Here is a 15,381-nt window from a genome sequence, read left to right as displayed (position 1 = left end):
TTAACATTTTCATTTAACATGAAAATTTAAAATGAAAATGTATTATTAAAAATCTAAGACCAAGTTGATGGTATTTATTTGAAAACAATATGTAAATAATTTATTAATAAATAATACAAAAATTAAAATGTACTTTTTTTTTTAAATTTTAAGACCAAGTAGAAAATCTGGTATTTTGTCAAAAACAATATATAAATAATATAATAATAATTAAAACAAATAATTGATAAATGAATAAAGCCTCCTATTTTGTATTCTTTAAATCTCTGTGACTATAATGAAATGTAAATGAGTGTCATTAATCACTCGCCTCTTTGTTCAGACGGTCAGATTTTCTTTCTTCCACTGAAGCTCAAGATGTTCTTTGGAGAGCACCATCTTCATCATCTTCATCACCATCATCATCAGGTTTAGCACATGTCACTCAGACATTCTCAATGCTCATTTAACTACAGCTGATCACATCATTTGTAATGGTAAAAGAAAATGTATTCATTTGGAACGATGCAAAAGACGGCAAACTCTCCTGTCCATCTCCAGCCTGTAACCTTTGTTTCACAGCATGAAATGAATTGAATTTAAAGCATCTGCTAAAAGAATACATGCAAATGCAATTGCTCATTCACACATAGATGCAAAAGAACACATAGTTCAGGGCTATTTGTAGGTCTGGTATATGAAGGTGTAGTTGCTCGTGAACACTGCAGCTGCTGAGCTTCTGGCCTCTGCAACTGTTCAACCTTTTGCTCAAACAGCTGTCGGACACTTTACAGACCATCTCCAGCTCCTCTGAAGGGGGGGTGGGGGGGGCTTTACAGACCATCTCCAGCTCCTCTGAAGGAGGGGGGGGGCTTTACAGACCATCTCCATCTCCTCTGAAGGAGGGGGGGGGGGCTTTACAGACCATCTCCTGCTCCTCTGAAGGAGGGGGGGGGGGGGGGGGGCTTTACAGACCATCTCCAGCTCCTCTGAAGGAGGGGGGGGGGGGCTTTACAGACCATCTCCTGCTCCTCTGAAGGACTAGTCAAGCTGGCTGTTCCGAGGGGAGGGGGGGGGGGGGGGGGGTATTTTTTTTTTTTATGAACATTTTGCAAGTAAAAACAATTAACATTCATTCCATTAACATAAAACCTATACTGACATTTGAAATTAACAACACTGTAAAAAGTGATCAGTTCACTTAACTTAAAAAATTGAGTAAACCCATTGCCTTAAAATTAATAAGTAAATAAACTGCATGCTTAATCAAAACAAATTAAGTAATGTGGAATTGTCAAGTTCCCATAACTTAATTGTTTCAATTAAGCATTAAGTTTATTTACTTAATAATTTTAAGGCAACAGGTTTACTCAATTTTTTAAGTTAAGCAACTTTAATTAAGTATACTTGAGTTAATTTTTTTTAAAAATTTACATTTTGCAAGTAACAACAATTAACATTCATTCCATTAACATAAATCCTATACTGACATTTGAAATTAACAATGAGTAGAACAATTGAGTTTGTACGAGCCACATAGAGTATTGATTGACATTTAAACAGATAATACATAAAATTATTAAATAAATAAGCAAACAAAATAAAAGAAATAAAAAGAAAGGCAAAAAAACATCTCTGTTCACAGTGACTTTATAATCTTATTTTCTTTATTCTCTTCTTCTAGTTAATGTGTAGATCTCACACAGACTAGTTTGATCTAATTAAACATATTTTGGTTACAATTTACAGTATATAGGTCACATTTGTTAATGTATTAGTTAAGCATGTACTTTTCTTTGTTAATGTTATGTTTGTGCAGTAACTATGATAACACTTTACAATAAGGTTCATTAGTTAAGATTATTAATGTATTAACTAACATGAACTAACAATGAGCAATACATTAGTTGCAGTATTTATTAATATTTGTTAATGTTAGTTAATACAAATACAGCTGTTCATTGTTTGTTAATGTTAGTTCACAGTGTATTAACTAATGTTAATAAATACAACCTTTGATTTTAATAACGTAGTAAATGTTGGAATCAATATTAACTGAGATTAATAAATGCTAGAAGTATTGTTCATTCTTAGTTCAAGTTAACTAAGGTAGTTAACTAATAAACCTTATTGTAAAGTGTTACCATTATATTGTTAATACAACTTTTGATTTTAATAATGGATTAGTAAAGGTTGCAATTAACTAAGATTAATAAATGCTGTAGACGTATTGTTCATTCTTAGTTCATGTTAACAAATGAAACCTTATTATAAAGTGTTACTCGTTTATTATCTGCTATATATAAAGAAAAATCACAAATGGTATCTCTGTAATAACTCACTTTGTTTATTTTAGACAAAAAAACAGGAGTAATTTCTGTTCCGGGACAATGTGTCTAAATTATTTTCTTTAATCAGAGCTTTTGCACTTGCGCTGGAAATAAACTTGGTAATAATATATAAATGTATAATAAATGTTTAATAAATAAATAAATGTTTAATAAATCATTTAAAAATAAATTATAAATTACTTTAAAAAATCCCAAACCAAGTGATTTTCCCTCATTTAAACTGGGAATAATACATTGATAATATATTAATAATTAATTTAAAAATAAATTAAAAAAAAATATTTCAAAAATTTATTTAAACATGAAAATAATATATTAATAAAAAAGTTAAAAAAAAGTAAAAAAAAAAAAAAAGTAGGGTAAGTGGGGTGGTTTTCTCAAAAACAATATACAAATAATATATTAATAATTCATTTATAAATAAATAAAAATTAGTTTTTTTTTAAAATCTAAGACCAAGTTGAAAATCTGTTATTTTTCCCATTTAAAATGAAAAATAGTATATTAATAAATTAGTGATGTAAAAATGTAAAAAAGAAAAGAAAAAGTAAAACCAAGTTGAAAATCTGGGATTTTATTTTCTAATTTAAACTTGAAAACAATATATAAATAAAATATTAATAAAAAAAATAATTGTAAAATTTAAAGTATTTATATATTTTATTAAAAAATATATATAAAAAAAAGCTAAGACCAAGTTGGAAACGGAGTCCACAGAGACTGATCGGCTCTGGCTGTCTGGGCCACGATGTTGATCTGGAGACAGAAGCTGTTTCTGTCGGGCCCCTGAGTTTCATTCATGCGCTGCTGTAGTTTGTGAACGCAGTGTTTACGGGTGAGACAATGAGTGTTTGTGCAGCATGAGATCCAGCGTCAGCATGAGAGAGCGTCAGAGTTTCTCACAGGACAGAGAGAGAGAGAGAGAGAGAGAGAGAGAGAGAGAGAGAGAGAGAGAGAGAAACTTTCCTCGTTTCTTTCTGTCCGTCTCATCAATGGCATTCCGACCCGAGCCTCTGTGACAGACAAAAGATCACATTCCTCTGCTGTCCACTGTCTCTCTCTCACACACACACACACACACACACACACACACACACACACACACACACACACACACACACACACACACACAGAGACAGAATATTATATTTAAAACACTTTATTGCTATGATTGTGTTTTCAATATTGCGAAAGCTTTATTCACAAACACAACTAATGACAAGAAAAATAAATAACAACAAGAATGTATTACAATATGGTGATAAGCAATGAATAGAAAGAAAAAAAATATCAAGACATTATTGAGACAAAAATACTGTAAGAAAAAAAGGAATTAAAAACACATTATAGTTTGTCAATTACTATGAGAAAAAATGCTCTCTCTCTCTCTCTCTCTCTCTCTCTCTCTCTCTCTCTTTCTACATATATATATATATATATACACATACACACACAAACATTAATTATTATTCATAAAAAATATTCATAATGTCTTGATAAATGTCTATTTTATATATTTATTAAATAAAATATAATATATGTATATATAATTCTTATTTAAGAAATATACAATATAACAACAAATAACAAAAAATGTATTACAATAAAGTAATGAATAAAAAACGTTATGACATTATGAAGACAAAATAATTTAATATTAAAAATAAAAAATGGAATTCAATAAAAACAGTATAGTTTGTCTATAACTGTTTATCTATATATATATACACACACGCCCACACACATATACTGTACATACTTACACATATCAATATATATGAACAAATATATTTCAATATATTATTCATAATGTCTCGATAAACGTCTATTTTATTTATTTATTAAATATAAAAATTAGTGCTGGGCAATGATTAATCGCGATTAATCACATCCAAAATAAAAGTTTGTGTTTACATAATATATGTGTGTGTGTGTGTACTGTGTATAATTATTTATATAAATACACACATATGCATAATTTATATTATACATAAATATAAATATTTTATATATAAATAACACATTTTTCTTAAATATGTGTGTGTATTTATATAACAAAATAATTATACATAGTACACACACATATATTATGTAAACACAAACTTTTATTTTGGATGCGATTAATTGTTGCCCAGCACTAATAAAAATGTACATGTAATTTTGTGTAAATTCTTTACATCTGTATAACTCTCTCTCTCTCTGTCTCTAATGCTGTTCAGTGTTGTAGTGTTGTAGTGTAGTATTATAGTGTTGTGGTGTAGTGTTGTGTTGTGGTGTAGTGTAGTATTATAGTGTTGTGGTGTAGTGTTGTAGTGTTGTGTTGTGGTGTAGTGTTGTAGTGTTGTGTTGTGGTGTAGTGTTGTAGTGTTGTGGTGTAGTGTTGTAGTGTTGTAGTGTTGTGTTGTGGTGTAGTGTTGTAGTGTAATGTTGTAGTGTAGTGTTGTAGTGTAGTGTTGTTGCGGTGTTGTTGTAGTGTTGTAGTTTTGAGGCGTTGTAGTTTTGAGGTGTTGTAGTGTAGTATTGTAGTGTTGTAGTTTTGAGGTGTTGTAGTGGTTTAGTGTTGTAGTGTAGTGTTGTAGTGTAGTGTTGTAGTATAGTGTTGTATTGTTGAGGTGTTGTGGTGTTGTAGTGTAGTGTAGTGGTGTGTGCTGTAATGTTGTCGTGTAGTGTAGTGTTGCAGTGTAGTAGTGTAGTGTTGTTGTAGTGTTGTTGTGGTGTTGTTGTTGTTGTTGTAGTAGTAGTGTTGTAGTGTAGTAGTGTAGTGTTGTTGTAGTGTTGTTGTGGTGTTGTTGTAGTGTTGTAGTTTTGAGATGTTGTAGTTTTGAGGTGTTGTAGTGTAGTATTGTAGTGTTGTAGCGTTGTAGTGTTATAGTTTTGAGGTGTTGTAGTGGTGTAGTGTTGAAGTGTAGTGTTGTGGTATAGTGTTGTATTGTTGAGGTGTTGTGGTGTTGTAGTGTAGTGTAGTGGTGTGTGCTGTAATGTTGTCGTGTAGTGTAGTGTTGTAGTGTTGCGGTGTAGTGTTGTAGTTTTGAGGTGTTGTGGTGTAGTGGTGTAATGTTGTAGTGTAGTGTTGTAGTGTAGTGTTGTGTTGTGGTGTAGTGTTGTTGTGGTGTTGTAGTGTTGTGGTATTGTGGTGTAGTGTTGTAGTGTAGTGTTGTTGTGGTGTTGTAGTGTTGTAGTTTTGAGGTGTTGTAGTGTAGTGTTGTAGTGTAGTGTGTTATTGTTGTAGTGTTGTGGTGTTGTAGTGTAGTGGTGTGTGTTGTAATGTTGTAGTGTAGTGTAGTGTTGTAGTGTTGTAGTGTAGTGTTGTAGTGTTGCAGTGTTGTAGTGTAGTGTTGTAGTTTTGAGGTGTTGTAGTGTAGTATTGTAGTGGTGTAGTGTTGTGGTGTAGTGTTGTAGTGTAGTGTTGTAGTTTTGAGGTGTTGTAGTGTAGTATTGTTGTAGTGTAGTGTTTTAGTTTTGAGGTGTTGTAGTATTGTAGTGGTGTAGTGTTGTAGTTTTGAGGTGTTGTAGTGTAGTGTTGTGGTGTAGTGTTGTAGTGTAGTGTTGTAGTGTAGTGTTGTATTGTTGAGGTGTTGTGTTGTTGTAGTGTAGTGGTGTGTGTTGTAATGTTGTCGTGTAGTGTAGTGTAGTGTAGTGTTGTAGTAGTGTAGTGTTGTTGTAGTGTTGTTGTAGTAGTGTTGTTATAGTGTTGTAGTTTTGAGGTGTTGTAGTGTTGTAGTGTAGTGTAGTGTTGTGGTGTAGTGTTGTAGTGTTGTAGTGTAGTGTTGTAGTGTAGTGTTGTAGTGTTGTGTTGTGGTGTAGTGTTGTGGTGTAGTGTTGTGGTGTAGTGTTGTAGTGTAGTGTTGTGGTGTTGTGGTGTAGTGTTGTGGTATTGTGGTGTGGTGTAGTGTTGTTGTTGTGGTGTTGTTGTAGTGTTGTGGTGTTGTGGTGTAGTGTTGTAGTGTAGTGTTGTGGTGTTGTAGTGTTGTAGTTTTGAGGTGTTGTAGTGTAGTGTTGTAGTGTAGTGTAGTGTTGTGGTGTTGTAGTGTTGTGGTATTGTGGTGTGGTGTTGTGGTGTAGTGTTGTAGTGTAGTGTTGTGGTGTTGTAGTGTTGTAGTTTTGAGGTGTTGTAGTGTAGTGTTGTAGTGTAGTGTAGTGTTGTTGTGGTGTTGTTGTTGTTGTTGTTGTTGTTGTTGTTGTTGTTGTAGTGTTGTGGTATTGTGGTGTGGTGTTGTGGTGTAGTGTTGTAGTGTAGTGTTGGGGTGTTGTAGTGTTGTAGTTTTGAGGTGTTGTAGTGTAGTGTAGTGGTGTGTGTTGTAATGTTGTAGTGGTGTAGTGTTGTGGTGTTGTAGTGTTGTAGTTTTGAGGTGTTGTAGTGTTGTAGTGATGTAGTGTTGTAGTGTAGTGTAATGTTGTAGTGCAGTGTTGTTGTGGTGTTGTAGTGTTGTAGTTTTGAGGTGTTGTAGTGTAGTGTAGTGTAGTGTAGTGTTGTAGTGTAGTGGTGTAGTGTAGTGTAGTGTAGTGTTTCAGTGTAGTGTAGTGTTGTAGTGTAGTGTAGTGTTGAAATGTAGTGTTGTGGTGTAGTGTTGTAGTGTAGTGGCGTAGTGTTGTAGTGTTGTAATGTTGTAGTGCAGTGGTGTAGTGTAGTGTTGAAATGTAGTGTTGTGGTGTAGTGTTGTAGTGTAGTGGCGTAGTGTTGTAGTGTTGTAATGTTGTAGTGCAGTGGTGTAGTGTAGTGGTGTAGTGTTGTAGGGTTGTAATGTAGTGCAGTGGTGTAGTGTAGTGGTGTAGTGTTGTAGTGTAGTGTAGTGGTGTAGTGTAATGTTGTAGTGTAGTGTAGTGTAGTGTTGTAGTGCAGTGGTGTAGTGTAGTGGTGTAGTGTAGTGGTGTAGTGTAATGTTGTAGTGTAGTGTAGTGTAGTGTTGTAGTGCAGTGGTGTAGTGTAGTGGTGTAGTGTAGTGGTGTAGTGTAATGTTGTAGTGTAGTGTAGTGTAGTGTTGTAGTGCAGTGGTATAGTGTAGTGGTGTAGTGTAGTGTTGTAGTGTTGTAGTGCAGTGGTGTAGTGTAGTGGTGTGGTGTAGTGTAATGTTGTAGTGTAGTGTAGTGTAGTGTAGTGTTGTAGTGTTGTAGTGCAGTGGTGTAGTGTAGTGGTGTAGTGTAATGTTGTAGTGTAGTGTAGTGGTGTAGTGTTGTAGTGTTGTAGTGCAGTGGTGTAGTGTAGTGTTGTAATGTTGTAGTGTAGTGTAGTGTAGTGGTGTAGTGTAGTGTAATGTTGTAGTGTAGTGTAGTGTAGTGGTGTAGTGTAGTGTAATGTTGTAGTGTAGTGTAGTGTAGTGGTGTAGTGTAGTGTAATGTTGTAGTGCAGTAGTGTTGTGTTGAGCCGGCGGGCTCTAGGACCCAGCGCTTCTCTCAGGGAAGTCTCTCTGGAGTCTCGCGCTGTGGGGAGGAGGAGGAGAGGACACGCTCGTGCTCATCTAAACACTTTTACCTGTTTTCTGTGGGATTAAAGTATCAGCCGAAGCAGCGAGCGATGCGCCGGAGCTCTCAGTGAGATCACTCTCGGTAAAGTCTCTCTCATTCACTTTAACGATGTGAGTTATTATCGGACAGTGAAGCTCTGAATAGGATGCGGTTATTTCTCTCTTCAGAGGCCTAAAATAAAACACTATAACTCTAAAAATAAACGACTCCACGCGGGGTGAATGAAAGTACTGGTTTAGCTGCTGGTTAAAACTGTAACCTCTAGTTTTTATTCGTTAATGCCTTTATTATTCATCTGTCAGTTGTTACTTTGTGTCACTTTAAGCGCGTGCACGCCCAGGCCCAGCCGTTACAATGTTACAATGTTTCAAAAATTCGAATGTTACTAAAATTCGAACGTTACTATGTTTCTCTTTATTCTCCATAAATTCCAATGTCTCTACGTGACAGTCCTGCTGTGTTTACAAGCGACATGTGCTGAACAGACTGTGTGTCTCTGTCTCTGTCTCTGTCTTCCTGTTAATAATTTATCAGTGTAATCTCAGGTGATTGTGTTTGTGTCTGTAAGAGCCCGTACAGTGTTTACAGTAACAAACAAGTATCAAGTTGTTTTTGATATGTACAATGGAGGAATTTGATGAAATCGTCTGCCATTTAATATATAGTAATGAAAGTACCGCCACAGTACAGGGGTATCAACATGTATATTCTCATTGAAGTATATCTGTCAGAAGTTGTTCGATGGACTGTCAAAAAGTCACGTGACTTACTCAAGCAGAAGATGTTGTCACGGAAATGAGTGGATCATTCACTGTAAACACTGATTTGTGACGCCATCTAATCAACATGGTTCTGGTTTACTTCAGGCTTGTTTAGTCTTTGATTCTGGATTGTTTATGATGATGATAGGTTATTAAATACCACTCGAATTACTCATTCTACTTTCTACATGCTTTTCACATTTTAGAATTATAGTTATGTAGGGATGCACCGATATGAAAATTTTGGCCGATACCGATAACCAATAATTCTTTATATTTGAAAGACGATAACCTATATATTGGCTGATAAACCTTAATCCAAATTTTTACATAATTTTTGAGAGCCTGATTACAAAAACAAGTAATGACACAAACACACAATTATAATATTCTCATCATAATGTTCTGTAGCCGACATGACAGACCTGCGCTGCACATGTTGCACTGAACTGTATTTTCCTTTTTTTGAAGTGATTTCAATCATATTTCAAGCAATTCAAAACCATCCTGTTGAACAGTGCGCATCTGAAGCGTCTCAGCTGAAGGAAATAATACATTATTTATCAGCTTTAATATATCGGCCAGATTTTCTTATCGGGCCGATAACGATAACATTATAAACGAACATATATCGGCCGATACCGATATCGTGCATCCCTAAACTTAAGCTATAAAATCACACAAATGAAAGTATTGGAAATGATGAAACACAAATGAAAACTCTTGTTTTTGAGCTTCATGAGGATGCTTTGCACTTTTCCTTCACTTTCAACTTTAAAAAGTACACTATTTAGGCACGTACGACATATATAGCACGTGAAACTGAGGCCTAGACCTCATGCGAACGCTAGCCTGGACTATCTGTCCTCTGATGTGTGGGTGTATGAGGGATGAAGATGCTGGAGGAATGTTTGACATTCTTCTGCGGGACGACTCTGAGTTCCTTCGGGTCCCGCTGACGCAGATCTGCCACCAGTAACACGCAGAATGTGAAGAATGCAGAAACTCAGACACAGTCGAGTGTATTGTGCGTTAGTGGTCGCGAATCGCCTGGGTTTAGACTCGCATCATATGACTGTCCTTGCCTCCGTGTTTTAGTCTGATTGGAGAGATTGCACTTCTACTCCAGATCCTGTGAACTAGACAGAACAAGAAAGCAAGACGTCACACATGACTGGGTTGAACAAACCCCTAAAACTAAATATTAAAACTCGGGACACAAGCTCAAGTGGTTTGGAGTTGCAGAGCTGCAAGTCCCCCTGTAGTCAATCATTTTATCCCTTAAAACTCATCTTTGATCACCTAAATGATACATTTAAATGTTTTTCCTTTGAAAAAAATGTCTTCATGTCTTAAAATATCTTGAATGTAACTCGACACCCTCGCCTCATTTAGTATGCGCGGTTCTATGAATATTCAAATGAGCCCCGCCTCCACTCACTCACTCAGCTCAGAGATCCACTGGTTGACGATCACACGTTGATCTGATTGGTTACAAGGTAGTTTGTGACGTCAGAAACACCAGCGATTTCAAACCGTGTTTTTAAAAACACCAAATAGACACATAAACAACATTAAAAGCTGGATTTGAAGCTGGAAAAGAACTGCTTGACCACAAGCCTCTCATTTGCATTGAATAGGGCCTGATCTTACTAACAGTTCTGGAATTGTGAATGACTTTAAACGGGGCGGGGCCTGAGAGATGAAGGGCCTCGGGCCCCGCAGATCATGTGACCCCTCAGCAGGTTATTGGGTTCATTCAGACGGCCGGTTCTGGCTGTATGCCATCCTCACGACTGTGTGTGTGTGTGTGTGTACCGCTGCAGTGGAAACACTCTGGTCTTGTTGAAAAGCACATGGGTTTCAGCTCGTGGCCACAACCTACTTCCTTCTGTCTTTATTTTATGAACGAAACACTTATATCACAGTTTAATGTATTCTAGGGATGCACCGATATGAAGATTTTGGCCGATACGATAACGATAATTCTTTATATTTTAAAGCCGATAATCGCCATATTGGCCGATAAATCTAAATCCAAATTTTCATATAATTTTTAAGAGCCTGATTACAAAAATGCTAATTTTGAGTTTATGGTCATTGAATGGCTTTAAACATGACATTATTGTTCACATTACTTGAGACATGATTGATTTCAATAAGTTGTTCTGTATCTTTCAACACTCCTTCTGATGTTCACTGATGTTTATTTGCTGCTGTAACTAGTAGTAAAGATGAAGAGATGATTGGTTCATCTGTCACACACATTAAAGAGCAGCAAAAACACATTTATTGATTGTATTTCGTTATCATATTGAAAGAAAGCTTTGTTTCGCATCAAAAATAACAAAACTCAAAGCTTATTACTGAATGACAGGTGCGCTGCAAATATTGTTTAGTGAAGTTTTGTTCATGAATTATTCAGCGAAGACTAAAAGATGTTGGTTATCAATGAGAAGTTGATGGTTACAGTCAAAACTCGGCTTTTAGAGAAATGCTAATTAACCGTCACTGTTTCGGACGAAAGTGGAAATTCATTTTCGGGCAGATATTTTTGGTCGCCTGATAATATGCTGTATATAATATCTTAAAAGGAAGCTGCAAACGTATGTGATGCACAACACTAGGTTTTAGGCCAGTCAGGTGACTCCTTTACTGCGTCCCTATTGGTTCCTTTGCCTGAATAAATGAAACAGGCAGTCACTGGTCAATTGTGTTTATTTAAGACGCTGCCAGGCTTTAAACTCGACTTCCTGTCACACAGGAAGTGGTTTCTTCTGCAGTGAGTCTGATACTGCGACTCTTTATCTCTGTGATGAACGCCTGACAGTCGAGACCTGCAGACGGCAGCGTTTATTGTCGTGGATAGTGGGTGGTTATGATAATTTGATGGCTGATCAACTTATTGAACGTCACAAGGAGCTTTTATAAAGGACAGATTACGTTCAGTGTGTGACAGTAATGGAGTGAAGTCTGAATATGATTAATAATACATTGAAATGTTTATTGAGCATTAATGCCTTTAATCATATTGCTGTTGCTGAAGTTTTATAAAGCAGTAAGTTGTGTGCTGGTTTTACCACAGTAAACAGACAAATCCCTTAATTGCTTTAAGTTTAGCATATATTTGCATATGCATTTATTTGTTCAAAAATACTGTTAAAATAGTGAAATATTATTATAATGTAAATCATCTGTTTTCTATGTGAATATACAGTAAAGTGTAATTTATTCCTGTGATCAAAGCTGAATTTTCAGCATCATTACTCCAGTCTCCAGTGTCACATGATCCTTCAGAAATCATTTGATTTCATTTATTTCATTTATTTGAAATATAGGCCATTTGTAACATTATAAATGTCTTTACTGTCACCTTTAATCATTTATTGCATCATATTGCTGAATAAAAATATTATTTTCTGATCCCAAACTGACCAAAAGCTAAAAGTGTATAATTCCCATTATAAATATCAGTCTTTCTGATTCAACTGAAGTTTCTCCACATTTCATCAACTGTTAAAACCTAAAAGTGTGTTAATTTTCATCAACCAAGGTGGAGTTTTAGAAATATGATCATGTTTCAGGGCTTAATTGTCTTTAGGCTTTTGCTTTAAGTGCCTGTTTTTGTCTGTAAAGTGTTTCTGTGTTTATTGCATCCGTGATTTTGGGATGATCTGGTTTAGACGGCTCTACTTTCAGTGGTTTGAGAGTGAAACGGGTCTGATCTTCATCTCTTCTCCGCGCAGGAGACCGTGAGAAGAGGTTTACGCTGGCCGGAGCGAAGGACTCGGATCGGGAAAGACTGACGGGCCGGAGAGCATGACGACAGACGGGGTGATCGTGAAGGAGGGATGGCTGCACAAGCGAGGTGTGTGTGTGTGTGTGTGTGTGTGAGGAGTTGATCTGCTTTGATAACGTACAGAACATGAAGGTTTCATCACCTCGAGGCAAATGTGAGAGGAAGAACAAATTACTGACAACATGCGAGTGGAAGAGAGAACAGAGCATCACAACAGCTCAATAGGTTTCCCTTCAGGCTGTTTTTTCACACACACACACACACACACACACACACACACACACACACACACACGCACGCTCACACAAACACACACACACACTGTCACTTACTAACACGAACACGCATGCTCACACACACACGCACACACGCACGCTCACACAAACACACACACACACTCACACACTTACTAACACGAACACGCATGCTCACACACACACACACACACAAACACACACACGCACACACACACAAACAAACACACACACACACACACACACACACACACACACTCTCACTTACTAACACGAACACGCATGCTCACACACACACACACACACACACACACACATACGCACACACACACACACACTCTCACTTACTAACACGAACACGCACGCTCACACAAACACAAACACACACACACACACACACACACGCACACACACACACACTCTCACTTACTAACACGAACACGCACGCTCACACACACACAAACACAAACACACACACACACACGCACACACATAGCATATAGCTGACAAAGTTTATAAAGAATCAAAGATTTGTTCGATTACCTCTGAATCTGGAGTTTCCCCTAAACTCTTTTGGAACGGCCTAAAAGAAAGAAGCGACTTTGAACTGAAACGAGTCGTCAGTAATTCAGTCTCTGTCATCTGACCAATCAGAGCAGAGCAGCTCTCAGAGAGGCGGAGCTTAGAGAGACTGAATCCTTGATCGAAGAGTTTCAGACACTGCGAGAAGAGAGCTGATGCTGCAGTGGAGATTATGAGGACATATTTTACTCTCCCTCACGTTGTTCCAACCCCGTCAGACTTTCGTTCGTCTTTGGAACTCAAATTAAGATATTTTTGATTATATCTGAAAGCTGTCTCACTCCTCCATAGGCTTCTGTGTAATTGAAACTTGCCGGCCCAGAAAAGTTAGTAAAGACATCATTAAAATAGTCCAAGTGACTACAGTGGCTCAACCTTAAGTTTATCAAGCGACGAGAATACTTTTTGTGCGCAAAAACAAACAAAAATAACGACTTTATTCAAACTCTTCATTTTCTTCTAGTGTAACAGCGCAGCGCTTCTGGGTTGTACATCAGAACGGAGGCTCACTATTGGCCAGCATCACACACATGACCAGCATCGGCCAATAGTGATCCTCCGTTCTGACGTACAACCCAGAAGCGCTGCGCTGTTACACTACGTGAACTCACTCAGAGAAACACTGAAGAACATGAAGAGTTGAATAAAGTTGCTATTTTTGTTTGTTTTTTGCACACAAAAAGTATTTCTGTCAGGACCACTACCGTCAAATATGATTGACAATTAGCATACAGTTAGGATTGGCGGTATGGTTCCGTTCCGGACGAGAACTAGCCTAGCATGAATAAAAGCAGCAATAATCCCCCTTGGGGTAAACAAAACAGAACCAACATGAATGTTTGCAAATATATTTAATTCAAGATTTTAAAGTACAACTTAATTCGAGAATTTATTCTGATTCAAGGGGAATCAGAAGGTCAAACCCTGACTGAGACAGGTGGAGCTGGGGAGGGAGGAGGGTAATTCACTCCTGAGAAACGCGATCGCTGCTGATAATACTGAAGGAGCTTATATATGAATACAGTGATAGACGTCGTGTTCCTATAGGTAGACGTGGATCAGCTGAGAGTCACTGATGAGAGCTTGACGAACGTGACCCGCCAGAACTGACGCTACGCTTGATTCTCGTCGCTTGATGAACTTAAGGTTGAGCCACTGTAGCCACTTGGACTATTTTAACGATGTCTTTACTAACTTTTCTGGGATGGCAGATCTCGATTACAGAGAAGCCTATGAAGAAGTGAGACAGCTCTCAGATTTCATCAAAAATATCTTAATTTGTGTTGAAGATGAACGAAAGTCTGATGGGGTTGGAACAACATGAGGGCGAGTAATTACTGACAGACAGAGGTGGACAAAGTACACAACTTCCTTACTTGAGTGAAAGTACAGACACTACTGGTCAAATATTACTCCGTTACAAGTAAAAGTTGTAAAGACCGATTCTTACTTAAGTAAAAGTACAGAAGTACTCGTTTTTAAAAGTACTTAAGTATCAAAAGTAAAAAGTAAATGTCAATGCATTGTTTTATTATTGTTGCATTGTTGAATGTAATACTTACAGTACCTTATGCCTCTGAATCTATGCCTACCCTCATACCAAAATCACATTTATTTCTAGAACACAGTTCCAGTAGTGGGATTGAATGTGAGATTGAATAAGTGCACTCAATAACGTCTACAATGGTTTCGGACACCCAAATGGCTGTTCCCTCAAATAGTGCCCTTGGCTTAGTTTTTTGGATTTGGCGTCAACCCGACTTTCATTTCCAACCAAAATCTAACGTCTGTCCGACGTCGGGTTCTGACGTAAATCTGACGTTCATTTCCAAACCAAAATCATCCCCTGACTGACGTTACTACTTTCTACTCAAGGACCTTGACAGAAATGTAGTGGAGTAAAAAGTATGATATTTGTCTTTCAAATGTAGTGAAGTTAAAGTAAAAAGTTTCCAGAAAAGATGATACTCAAGTAAAGTACAGATACTCAAAAAGTGTACTTAAGTACAGTACTCAAGTAAATGTACTTTGTTACTGTCCACCTCTGCTGACAGAGTTTTCATTTTTCACCCTTTCAAGTGCAAATGACTAGTTCAACATAATGGTAGCTTGATGCTTCTCTCTGGTTGCTGGTTTGTGTTGCTACAGTATATGGTTAGTTTAGTTGACTTTTGGGTTTCCAGGTGCTTTTT

At 36.9% G+C, this 15,381-nt stretch overlaps 1 protein-coding gene across 1 annotated transcript in view; it reads left to right on the top strand.

Moving 5' to 3' along the window:
- The first annotated feature begins 7,729 nt into the window (after positions 1–7,729).
- akt1 (v-akt murine thymoma viral oncogene homolog 1) overlaps positions 7,730–15,381 on the top strand; it is a 57,650-nt gene continuing 49,998 nt past the window's right edge. The window contains exons 1-2 of the mRNA XM_084096839.1: positions 7,730–7,874; positions 12,301–12,422. Coding sequence (XP_083952965.1) covers positions 12,374–12,422 — 49 coding nt within the window. The 5' untranslated portion in view covers positions 7,730–7,874; positions 12,301–12,373. The remainder of the gene's footprint in view (positions 7,875–12,300; positions 12,423–15,381) is intronic.

The sequence above is a fragment of the Abramis brama genome (genome assembly GCF_963993115.1).
Source record: "Abramis brama genome assembly, chromosome: 21".
NCBI lineage: Eukaryota > Metazoa > Chordata > Actinopteri > Cypriniformes > Leuciscidae > Abramis > Abramis brama.
Note: the sequence above shows the minus strand (reverse complement) of the source record. Positions and strands in the feature narration are given on the sequence as shown.